Source organism: Carassius gibelio, chromosome B24 (assembly GCF_023724105.1).
Source record: "Carassius gibelio isolate Cgi1373 ecotype wild population from Czech Republic chromosome B24, carGib1.2-hapl.c, whole genome shotgun sequence".
NCBI lineage: Eukaryota > Metazoa > Chordata > Actinopteri > Cypriniformes > Cyprinidae > Carassius > Carassius gibelio.
Genome location: NC_068419.1, coordinates 7096578 through 7109711, shown reverse-complemented (window position 1 = coordinate 7109711; position 13134 = coordinate 7096578). Strand labels below are relative to the sequence as shown.

The 13134-nt window shown below is 37.4% G+C and overlaps 1 protein-coding gene across 1 annotated transcript in view; it reads right to left on the bottom strand.

The window, feature by feature from the left end:
- Positions 1–457: 457 nt before the first annotated feature.
- Positions 458–13134, bottom strand: part of LOC128013232 (heparan-sulfate 6-O-sulfotransferase 1-B) — an 89001-nt gene continuing 76324 nt past the window's right edge. The window contains exon 2 of the mRNA XM_052596055.1: positions 458–1401. Coding sequence (XP_052452015.1) covers positions 699–1401 — 703 coding nt within the window. The 3' untranslated portion in view covers positions 458–698. The remainder of the gene's footprint in view (positions 1402–13134) is intronic.

The window sequence follows — 13134 nt, the reverse complement described above, 5'->3', positions numbered from 1 at the left end:
CAGGAATGGCTTTCCAAATACAATCTCCAGGGCTTATGGGAATCTGCTTGGGAATCGACACTCAAAGGGGAAAAGCGCTAAAAACACTCATGGAAATCAGGACTCTTTTGTGTTATATATATTAAGATATATCTATAAAATCATACTCACAACACCTGTTAGTAATTTTCAACCACTTGTGACTGGTTCCATCCACTTCAAACCAAGTTAAAAAAGGCCATCTAAGATATAGATATAGATATAGATATATATATATATATATATATATATATATATATATATATATATATATATATATATATATATATATATAAACAATCTTTATATTTCCTAAAGAGTTCATAGATTCTCAGATATTAATGTGAATCAGATATTAAAACCTGTTTGTTCGTTTCAGTCACTCTTTTGGAGAAACACTGCAGCACAGAGGTTGAGGAAAAACTTTGTGGCACAAAAACAAAGTCGATAATAATTTAATATTAATGGTATGCCATAACTTTTGTTTATAAAAGGCCTATGAGATGGGGCACTAAGCGAAACGCTAATTTCATGAATGTTCCTGGTCCCATATTCCCCGCCCAAAGTATGGGATGTCGAACTCTCCCATCTGGGAATGGATCTTCCACTTGGGTCTGTTTAATCCCCCTCTCCTTGTAACTATGTCTCTTTTTTTGGTCTCTCTGGAGAGGGGTGGGCGGTTACCATCCGTTGATGATGTGATTCATGTAGTCCTCAGTTGGCAGGCGTGCCGTACCCTCTCCTCTGGCTCCGTCCTCTCGGAACGGGCTGTGGAAAGATGCCTGTCCTCTCAGTAGTCTCTGCTCCCGGCGGTCCAGCACGTGCTTGTACTGGTAGCGTTGCTGAAACAGGTCTTTGGCATAGTCGTACAGCTTCATGTCCAGGTCGTTGAGCTCCTCGATGCGCTGTATCGTGTCGTTGTCCAGGTCCACGCCGGCCGCCCGCGTGCTGTTGTACTGCATGAAGGGCCGGATGAACTTGAGGTGGAAGGTGCGCTCGAACAAGTACTGTGTCTTCCGCTGGAACTCTGTCAGGCCGTAGAAAGCCATGTCTCGTAGGTTTTTCTTGGCCGATTCGAGCAGCAGCTGTGAGCGCCTCTTCTCAGGAACTGTGGAGAGGTTGTAGCATCCAACGAGGCTGAGGTCGGCCAGCATGCGTACTTGGCGGTTATTGGCGAGATTGTAGGGGCAGTCCATGAACTGCTGCAAAGTGCACCCCGACCAGTCTGAGCCCTCGTAGCAGGCCGGCAACTCTTCGGGCGTTGGTGTCCGTCCGTCGCACATGTGCAAGGACGTCTTCCATGTTGCCCCACGCTGGACGTGCCTCCATTCGCTAAGGTAACGGGAAACGGGGTCTCTCAGTAGAGTGATGTAATAGAACTTTCTGCAGAAAACAAGATAGAAGAAATCCATTCACAAAACAAACCAATGATATACAATATTATGATAATATTTACATTTATGCAATTGGCTGACTCTTTCATCCAGAGTGACTTTCAGTGCATGGGAATTGAACCCATGACCTTTGCTGATGGAGCTAAACTGCTCATATCATCAACAAAACATTCACAGTAGAACAAAGAAAAATCCATCATCACAATGCAACCTGTATTGAGGCATACTGTCTACATGTATACAACTTTATCCTACAATTAATACTTTGTTTCCAAAGACAGGATGTAACAGGTGTAAACCGTGACTCAATAAATGCCTTTGCTCAGAGACTTCCTTCCCAGCATGCCCCGGGGCACCACTGTCTTAATCCTTTCCCACCACTTAACATCCTGTCGGTTTAGATATTAATTTGATTAATGACCTTGAATCATCATTGTAGATGACAAAAAAAGGAGGACAGGAATATACGGACTAGGAACAGTTCTGGTCTAGATGTGCATAATTGGTATATTATGTATTAAAATATACTTGGTTGTAATATGTATTAAAAAATTAATATAATAGTTATTATTTTGTCTTATTTTGGACAAAAGCATCTGCTAATCTGCAATAAGAGTAGTATTTTTTTAAATTAATGATTCAAAACATTTTTATGCATAGACATAAATGCATAAATGTAATAAATATAAGTAGCAAAATATTAATCAATGGTAAGTTTTGATTCACTTTAGTAATTCAGTTTCAATGAATCTATTTAAAACTCAGATTAAATGATTATTTTGCCTTCTCTCAAATTATTATTATTTTTTGCTTTTTTTCCACACAATACTAAATCATGTATGGCCATGCACACTTCCCTATTTGACATGAGATAGAAAAATACCCATACATCTGCAAACATCTTTAACAACCATTATATGAAGCAGAACTAAGTGAGATAACAGGCATGGTTTAGAATCTTTTAGTGAAAGGCTGTATTGAAGTGAGCAGTCAGATAATGATGGTGATGAAACCACCTATCTTCAGTTCTTACGCTGCTTACATGCACACTATAGGGACCTTTTCTGAAAATACACAAAAATATCTGTTCTGCCACTCTGAGAATGCTACAGAGACACAAGCCACAGGGAAAAGTTTCGGCGGAACCACGCAAAGGATTTGTGGAGTGGGAGGAAGACCAAGCACTGCCAACAAACTAGCAGGTGGTTTTCAACAGATTAATCTCAACCAGACTGACAACAGAGAGTATAGCTCTCAGTTACAAATTCAACGCCCCCCCGTCACCACTCGCTCCAGCTGTGCTTCACCCTACATTACCTCTTCACACTCCAGTGACCAAATGTGCCAAGGAAACGGATTCCCTCCAAAGTGCCCGAGAGCTAGATACACATTCGAAAACAGTATGAAATAAGTAATTAGACAAAAACAGTGGGCGATGCTGAAATTCATTGCTGGTGACCCACATGGCACTTCCCAAGGTAACACTGGGTGCTGAGATACACTGTGCAATCATCTTGCCTCTGGCCAAGAGGCGGCAATCCAGTCAACACTTAAATGCCCTTTCACTGTACATGCGGTGCCCTTCCTAACCACATGGTGGCAGTGTGCATGTATTAACCAGGCCCTTACAGAAAACATAGGACACTTGTGAGCACCTCAGTACCTTCATTGCCACAGCAAGAACACTCTCAGACAGAATTTGAGATTTTGAGCTCACTGCTAAAACGATTCTTACTTCTGATTCATTTTTGTTGATCTTTTTACTTAATTCACCATCTAAATTAATAGAATCATTTCACTTTTTATGTCTTCTCTGTATCTTTAAATCTTTATTATCTCTTCCTTTCCTTTTATTTGGTGACAAAGCTGCAGGCTTATAATCATTAGTGAGCCTGAGAGACGTTCAAGATCCCTCTGCAGTGCCAAGGCTTCCCGTTTTAATAAGTCTCATGTTTCCACAGTGATTAAACTCGGGGCCCCATCAACACACACAGCAGATCCAAATCCCAGCCAATAACTGGCTGCCTGCTCTCTGCAAGCCCGGTCAATACTAATAACACACACTGAAAAAAAAACACATTATTAATGAGAATGGACCCAGTACTGAGACTTGGGGCACCTCACAAAGTAACTGAGGGTCATACTACAAGCTTGGGCTGCTACACTGTGCAGACTCATAAATAAAGCTACTGAACACAAGTCTCTTTTATAAAAGTCTTTCATAATTGAATTAAGACCCAGCTGAGGCCAACTCGGGTAGAAGCATTTCAGTTAGTGTGTGTGTGTTTGTGTGCAAGTCTGCTTTGGCAAAGTCAACGGGAAGCGTAGGAATCTGGCGCCTGTTGTTTCTAAGTATTTGTTTAATCCTCTTGTACTCTAAAACTTCAATGTCAGCAAGAGTATACATTTGTAAAATCAACTAACTGGTGGTTTGCCTAATTGACTGACTAATCCTAAGGCACTGTAAAAAAATACAGAGCTGACTGTGAATAGATACATTCTTACAAATAATAAAATCAATTTTTTTTTCAGCTTTACAGTTTCTAGGCTAGATTCTGTTTAAATAGTGACACAAAAATCCTGTATCAAGAATATAACTACAAATGTAATAGTCTAAGAACCAGCGACTGAAAAACTAAAACACTAATCTGAATATTGGGGGGTGGGGGGTGCTACCCTGAATGTGGAGGTTCATTCCAAAATCATTCTTCTAAATCCATTGTAGAATCAAGCCCACTTAACAAATACATTAAAACAATCCACAACTTCATTAAAAATCTAATTATGAGGTTAAAACCCTGCTCTCTCTCACTGAGACACGGAAGGAAATGTGGCTCTTGAGAGAGATGGAGAGTCTGGAGTTCAAGGTCAGAGCTGAAGACAGAGCATGCTGGAAGATTCATCCTCGGGCTGACAGCTCACTGTGGAGCCGTCACAACTCTCCATCTGACACAACTCCACATGCAAATCAGACTGCACAAAGACCAGTCACCCATTCTGACACACCAGACACAAAACAGCTGTGGGGGCACCATTTCCTCTTTCAGACACACTCACAGAGAGGAAGTGGCAGAAAAATAGAGAAAACAACTGTTGGTTCTTTTGGATCAGTGTGTTAACCCCATCGATGCCAATATGCTCTCATTCTTACACATGCACACAGAGAAAGCCATTTCAATCAACATGTTGGCTACCTAAGACATTTCACTTCCAGTGCCAACCTCTAAATGGTGCCTTTAAACACTAGTGAAGTGAACCATTGCTGAATTGTTGATGCAGAACCATTGCTGACTCTTGCCACAGGGTTCCCTTACCTCACCAGAGCATCCAACCTCCACCGGTTTAGCTCACAAGTACCCTTGACAAATATCTAAAGGTGACATGACTAGGACAGGTCAGGTGAATATGTTCCAGACTGGTTTAATTTCATTGGGGATGCTTGCTGCTTCAGAGTGTGGGTTGGGAAATTGAAGTCTCCTCATTTTTTTTTTTTGCCAGCAAAAAGCACCAGACTGTGCAAAATGACTCTAGTCTGTCATCCTGGAGACGGTCCACTTGAAAATCCATTTCTCTGTAAGAGCGAGTACAAAAAAACTTGGGACAAAGAAAAGCGTTTTTGACAATTCAGTGTGGACATTTATGTACACACACAAAACTTTCTTTCACACACATAAAGGAAAACACTACCTTTTCTGACCACACAAAGATGACACACTGACATATCGATGGCACCAGAATGGTTATGATTACAAGCGTCTGATCCACAACACTAAAATCATTTTGACTCGTCCACTGTAGATGTAGTGGCATGATTGCACCTTGGACCAAAAGATGTGATTCTGCTGACATGCTATTGAAATGTTTGTAGGCTTGGTTGTTTCTTTAACAAGTTGCATTCCAGCATCATCAATCTGTTTCACTGTGGCCAACTGCCACATGATCTGCCGACACCATCACAACTGTTAAGAAACAGGTAATGACAAGCATATAAAGGGACACATCACCCAAAAATGAAAATTCTGTTACTCATCAATTACTCACCCTCAAGACCCTTCTTTATCTTTTGAACACAAATTAAGGTATTTTTGAAGAAATCCGAGAGATTTCTGACCATGCACAGACAGCAACAAAACTACCACGTTCAAGGCCCAGAAAGGTAGTAGGGATATCATTTAAATGGTCTGTGTGACATCAGGAGTGTTTATGCAGGGTCAGAAAGCTCTCGGATTACATAAAACATTTCTTCATTTGTGTTCTGAAGATGAACAAAGTTCTTTAGGGTTTGAAACGACATTGACGGTGAGCAATTAATGACAATTTTCAACTGTACCTTCAAAAACAAACAAAAAAACTTGTTCCTAAAACATGAATAAAATTCAATTAACTGTTTTAATTTAACTGTTTGCTGTTTAATTTAACTGTTTCACACCAGATAAGTGAAAGCGAACCTCCTCGGCTCAAAACAGAAAACCAGAAAAGTAAATTTTGGGTTACAACACTGACTATATATTTTACCAATGCACATAAATTATACCACAGTTAACTAAAGTGAGCCACTGAGAATTATTATAAACTCTTGATTTGAAGCATTGTCATTAAATCTAATTTATACAAAGAGAGGTCCACATTTACACCTTTGTGGTAATGAATCTATACAAAATAAAACCTCAAAATGTAGCTATATGTTTAACTCATCTGGAGCGCCTTGTTGCAACAAACCAGGGTGAATCGGTTAATACGGCCTTTCATGTGTGGTGTTAAAAAGGCCTTAGGTGAAGAAACGACGACAAGATCTAAATTTAGCAATCTGGCAGAGCCCCTTCTCATAACAGAAATCTGAACTTTGGTGGTCACTGACCTTTTTTAATCTTGATTTAGAAGATTATTGCCTTGTAAGTAGCTGGAATGCTAATATAGTCTTATGAGAATTCTGTATGAATCACATTAGTTTAGTTTGTTCACCATGATAAAATGCCTTTCAAAAGTTTGGAGCTGGTATGATTTTTATTTATTTTTTCTGAAAAAAAAAAAAAATAATAATAATAATAAAATGCTTACCAAGACTGTTTATATTTGGTTCAAAAACAGTAATATTGTAAAATATTACAATTGAAAATAGCTATTTTCAGAAAATAAAGTCATTCAGTCTTGTGATGCATAGCTGAATTAGATCCTCAGTCACAGAAATCATTCTAATATGCTAATATGCTGATTTGTTGAAGTTGGCAGAAATTAGATCTGACAGTAACATTAATTTAATATACTAAAAACTAAGGTTTCCACATTAAAATTATAATGAAATTCCATGAAAAGCCAACAACATCTGATAAATGATGCTTTACAGAATTCTTCCTAACAAGAAAACAAGCTATTTTTACTCTGATCTGTGAATATACACAAACATGATGGAATGCATATAGGGACCGGGAAGTAAGAGGGTCTCCCTGCGTCTTTCTGAATGTGAGCAGAGGCAGCGGTCTGCCTTGGGTGCAGAGACGGGCAGTAGGTGGAAATTTCACCCGTGACTGCATCAAACCTGTTAAAGTATGAGTGAGGTGGAGGATTTCAACTAGATTTCTCTGACTATCAAAGGCGGCACAACTGCTTTCACTAGGATGAATGTAAATTCCACCTTATTCCTGGCGCTCGCTGCCACATGCTAGCTTTAACAGCTGAAGGAGCGTGACTAACAAGAGAGCGGCGATTCTTTCGTCTTGGGGTGTGGGAGGAAGAGACGCAGATAAAGATGCCAGTGTATGTGAGAGAGAGAGAGAGAGAGAGAGAGAGAGAGAGAGAGGAGGAAAGGAGAGACAGATAAGGAGAGAGGTATAAAGACAGATTTTTATGAAGAAAATGTGAGTAGTGCCTCAAGAAGATGAGGAACCGCTAGAAGAAATGAAAAAAAAAAAAATCTGGAAAATGTGGTAAATAAGTCAGGAAGAACGGGTCGACCCCCTGCAGGTCCTGGGATCTACCTGGCGGTCTCGTAAACCAGCCGTCTTAAACCCGCACAGGTGTTTCGCTTCAGAGAGGGTGATAAATAACATGTTGAGATCCTAGTAGGCGGAAAGACTCCTGGCAGGTTTAAGATCTGCCAAATGTGCGAGGACAGAGCAGGCACCAAACCAACACACTGAAGGAACCTTGCGTGACCTCATGGATGCCATTAAAAAAAGCAGTCAGGATCTGAATTGTGACGGGTATCATGGGGAAATCAGTAGCCTGAAGATTTTAACATCTGTGTTTTCTCACGTGCCAAAACAAGCATCATGTGTTACCACCTTATAATGCAAAAATTCAGAAGGTTAAACAATCAAGTATCGGAATGAAAGATCGAATCTGTGAAATATTAGCGGAAAGATAATAATCAATCCTTAATTTGACAAAGAGCGACAAACGACAAACATGGAATGACCAGAGTTGCTGTGCAATTTAAAAAGCAGTGCATTAAAGGGATAGTTCACACAAAAATGAAAATGTACTCACTCTCAAGCCATCCTAGGTGTATATGACATTCTTCTTTCAGACGACTACAATCAGAGTTATATTAAATAACATCCAGGCGGATCCATGCTTTATTAAAAATCGCACCCATCCATTATAAAAGCAGTCCTCATGGCTCCAGGGGGTTAATAAAGGCCTTCTGAAGTGACGTGATGCATTTGTGTAAGAAAAATATCCATATTTAAAAATGTATAAACCTTAATATCAAGTTTCCACTAACTGTCTTACACACGTTCATGAGAGTGGTATCCAGCAGATGACGTAGGTGCGAAAAACAAGTTTTGTTTACAGCAAAGGAAAAGCCAGTGTCCTCTTGGCTTACATCGAAATCCTCCGAGATCCTCATTTTGTACTACTAATTCGTGACCGGTGTTTTGTTTTGCTCTCTTCTCTGCGCTTCCACGTTTGTCACTTCTGCGTTCGTCACCGCGTTTGCGTCATCCTCTGGATGCCACTCATGAGAAAGTGCGTACGACAGTTAGCGGAAGCTAGAGATTACGGTTTCTTAAGTTGTAAATATGGTTATTTTTCTTACCCAAACGCATTGTGTCGCTTCAGAATACCTTTATTAACCCCCTCGAGCCATGTGGACTTTTATAATGGATGGGTGCAATTTTTTGGACTTCAAATTTTCGGCTACCATCCACTTCCATTATAAATGATGGATTAGCCTGGACATTATTTAATATAACTCTGATTGTATTAGTCTCATTGAAAATTGTCATATATACCTAGGATGGCTTGAGGGTGTGTAAATCATGGGGTGATTTTCATTTTTGGGTAACTATCCCTTTAAGAAAAAGATTGTAAATTGTAGATGAACTCCACAGGAAAGAGAGTGTTCTGGTTGGAGAGACAGACAGCAGTGATACATAAGTTCAGATATAGCAGAGGCTTTAATAAAGCTAGAGCTTATTGTTGCATGCAGTTCTTTATGTTTATGTATGACTGAAGAACCAATAGGGACTAAGGCAGGACTGGAGACTAGAGAGGGAATAATGCAGGATTTCATAAATCCTTCTCATAATGTGATGCCCTCCTGAGAGAGTCTAGGATGACCTGGCCTTTAACCTTCAAACTATTTACTTTATGCTGATGTGCTGTGGGGGTGGAAAAGAAGTGCTTTTTTCATGATTTCAGGTCCATGAAATTTTTTTGATCAAAAAATAAAAATAAAAATAAATAACACATTAATATAGGATTAATTTTATATTCCCAACATATAACTATGTCAATGACTACTACTAACAATGATAAAGAATAAATTGTAATATTTTTTATGAAAATTATTTTATTAGGTTGCACTTAAACCAACAGAACTATAAATTATTTCATATTATTATTGCCATAAATATTCAATGTATCACCCAGATGCAACCAAAATCTGATGAAACTACCATGTGCCCTGAAAAAACAAACCGAGACCAAATAGTAGTGCATGAGAGAGAGAGACAGAAAGAGAGCGTGAGAGAGAGAGAGAGAAGAAACAGACCACCATCCATGTAAGACTCTAAAAGCACACTAAAGGAGCTCTCCACCAGGAACTCCATGGTTCTGATCCAATTAGCAGCAGGAATGTGAGGAATGTTTATAGAAAAGAGACCCCCTAACAGCCTGAGGAGGAGATCCCTCCGTTTCACATTCACTGATTTCTCACTGAAACACACTAGAAAAAATCTAACAGAACTCCAACATTGCTAGAAAACTGCTTGAGATTTACATTACATTTACATTTAGCAGACACTTTTATCCAAAGCGACTTACAAATGAGGACAATAGAACCAATCAAAATCAACAAAAGAGCTATGATATACAAGTGTTACAACAAGTCTCAGTTAGCTTAATGCAGTACAGATAGCAAGGGCTTTTAAAAATATATATCATAAATAAAAAGAAAACAGAATAGAATAGAAAAAAAAATTGAGCAAGCTTGTGTTAGAGGATTTAGTTTTTTGCTTTGGTTAATTGTATAATAAATGAAAATAAAATAGATAGAATAGAAAAAGATTAGAAAGCTAGTTATTATTATTATTATTATTATTTTATTTTTTTTTAGATGACTTGGGAAGTATAATCTTTTCCATCCTGGATATAATTTATACAGCCAGGACCAAAACCAAATTATTTTCAGCTTTGCCTTTCCTGTCTGTATGTGTGTGTATTAAAAAAATAAAAAAAAATAATTATATATATATATATATATATATATATATATATATATATATATATATATATATATATATATATATATATATATAGTATATATAGTATTTTTTTTTTTTTTTTTTTTTTAGAACAATGGTGTCTGTTTTAGAGCGGGATTCCTGGGTTAACAAGTTTACAGTTTAAACAGTTAGTGTCTCTGGAAGAAGAGTAAAGAATGTGTTTAACCCCAGGCTTGTTTAGACCACTTGTCTTATCAGACAGACAGAGAGTGCCTTAGAGAGGAAGAGAACGAGGCAGAGGGGGCTTGGAAGTGAAAGACAGAGACCTTTGTTCTGGTCCATCTCTCGGAGAGAGATATCTCTTAGTTTCAGTTTGAGCCTGCTTTGAATGCATGGTAAATGCACAAAGTACAAAATATGAAGCAGAAATATAAAGAGATAAAACAATTACATTTTAAATATTAATATTTTATAAAAGAAATATGAATAAACAATGTGAACAATAAAATAAACAAGAAAGTAACAAAATATGGATCAGACAAAAATACATTAATAAAACAATAGCTGGAAATATATTTTTAAAAAGTAATTTTTTTAAATGTTATAAAAAAGCAATAGCAAATATGGGTTAAAGACAAATATATAAAGAAATAATAATTATATATATATATATATATATATATATATATATATATATATATATATATATATATATATATATATATATAATTATATATATATATATATATAATTAAAAATGAGAAAGAATATAAATATGGATTCAACAAAAATATAATTAAAAATATAATAAAAAATGTTTTTATAAAAAAGCATAATTAAAATAATATCATAAGTCATAAATTATAAACTGAAAAAAAAAAATGTTAGAAATTAATTTAAAAAGTAACATTTAAAACAATAAAATTTCTTAAAAAGACAAGGCAGGTGTGTATTGTGATGCTGACAGGTGAAGACGGATCATCTCTCTCTCTCTTCTCAAATCACCTCAGCTGAAGCAATCTTTCTCATTCTAATCTTCACCACTGAACTGTTTTTGAGCTCCTGTCTTTGGCGTCTCTAACCAGACCCTGCTCTCATCCTATTGGCTTTCTAATTAGGTTGCCATGACGACAACCAGACAGGTGTACTCACAGTCACTGGCATCCAGCGTTTTTTCCCTCCACTTGTTTTTTTTTAAAACTACTGAGGCATGAAGCAGATGCTGTTCCTCTCTCCGCTCCCCCTCATCCTCCCTCTCTCTGGCTTCTCTTTTTCGGGCCGTCTGGAAGGAGGCCAGAGGCTTTTCCCCCATTTTCCTGGCTAATGCACATCACTGCTGGTGTTGCACTTTCATCCATCCAGGCAAAACTGTCTATTTATTGTGCTTTATTTTATACTATTTGTTTATACTTAAATAAAAGCATCCATTTTACTGCCATGCCGAGAAATGAGACCAGAATGCATCGTGCTGTTAGTTTGGGTTGATTAATGCTCATCAGAATACATGCTGGTGAATACAGCTGCCTAATATTCAGATAGATGTCCTGAGAGGCTTGTTATGTGCTTTATATATTTAAACTACTAATAGTTAACAAATAAGAAATGCAATAAATTAACATGAGTAAACATTTTTCTGCATAAATAAATAAAGAATGCCTTATTTAGCGTTTCTAGCTGCCACTGAACAAAGACAACAAACACAGAAGACAGACACGACGCACACTCACACAGTTTGAAGTTAATAAGTGTTTTTGACCTCCTCGGGATGCCTGTCACACATGAGATACTCCTGGATAATTGCAGAGTCTATTTCCTCTCAGTGCAATGATGATCATGCTAATGGAGACATTTCTGAATTCTTTGAACACTTCTGTCATTTTAAAGCACCGAGAGCCTCTTTATCAGGGTGATGGGTGAGAGAAACCAACGGAAAGATAACAAAGAAAAAAAATGAAGGCTCAAATGAAACACTGGCCTTGTTATAATGCATTGAGGGTCCTTGGTAAGAGGTGAGACAGAGACCTTCATATGACTGTAGCTTGATAAAAGCAGATGGGCCTTGGAGAGCCTTCAGGGCCAGTTGTCGGTCTCCCACACTTGAACTAATGCACGACACTGATATTCTATTCACACAACACAAGCTGATACACAGCCAAAACTAAAAGGAGCAGAACTCTTGAGAATATTAAAAGTTGGGTGTATATAATAACTAAAAAAGTTTATATTAATTCTCAATGCATAATGCTGTCAAAGTGAGAAAGAAAGAAAAAAAAAAAAGCACACAAAAATAATAATTTGGAAGTATAAGGAAAAAAGAGAATTAAAAAGTATAAGCGAGAATAAAGGGATGATAGTATAATATGAGTAAAAAAAGAAAGAAAAAGTGAGAAAGCAGCAAAGGAAAAGAATGAAAAATGAGACAAAGAAAGAAAGGAAAAAGAAAGTATGAGGGAAAGGAAAAATAAAAGAATGAATGGAATAATAGGATATAAAATGTAATTCGCATTAGTCATTGTTCAGTACATATTATTCAGCCTTTTTGCTTATTCAGCCAAACACTGAAAGATATTTTTTTGCTATTTTTGGTTGCGGAATATTCATTCCATCCCTAAAAGAAAGAAAGAAAGAAAGAAAAAAAGAAAGAAAGAAAGACGACAACAAAGGAATGTTATTGTGTCCGATTTACAAATGAATCTTTCCATGATTCAGTTCTTTTCATTGAATCAGTCAAACTAGTTCAAAATCTAGTACGGTCTATTCTTTCACTGCTCTGAATCACAAAGAACGAAAGACAGTAGAAAATCAAAGAATGTATTAATGAATTAAAAGAAAAGAATGGAAAGAGAATAAGAAAAGTGTCTTTCACTGCTTCTAAAATCCTGGTTTTCACACAGACGGGGTTCAGACTGTTGATCAGTAAATCAACTTGATTAGTGCAGTTTAATCAGTTCTGCATTAATGGTTTCCGCTGTGCTGACCGATGCACTGATGTCACAATGGCACGGTCGATCCAGATCTAGACAGATACAGTCCACACTGATCAATATGGATCA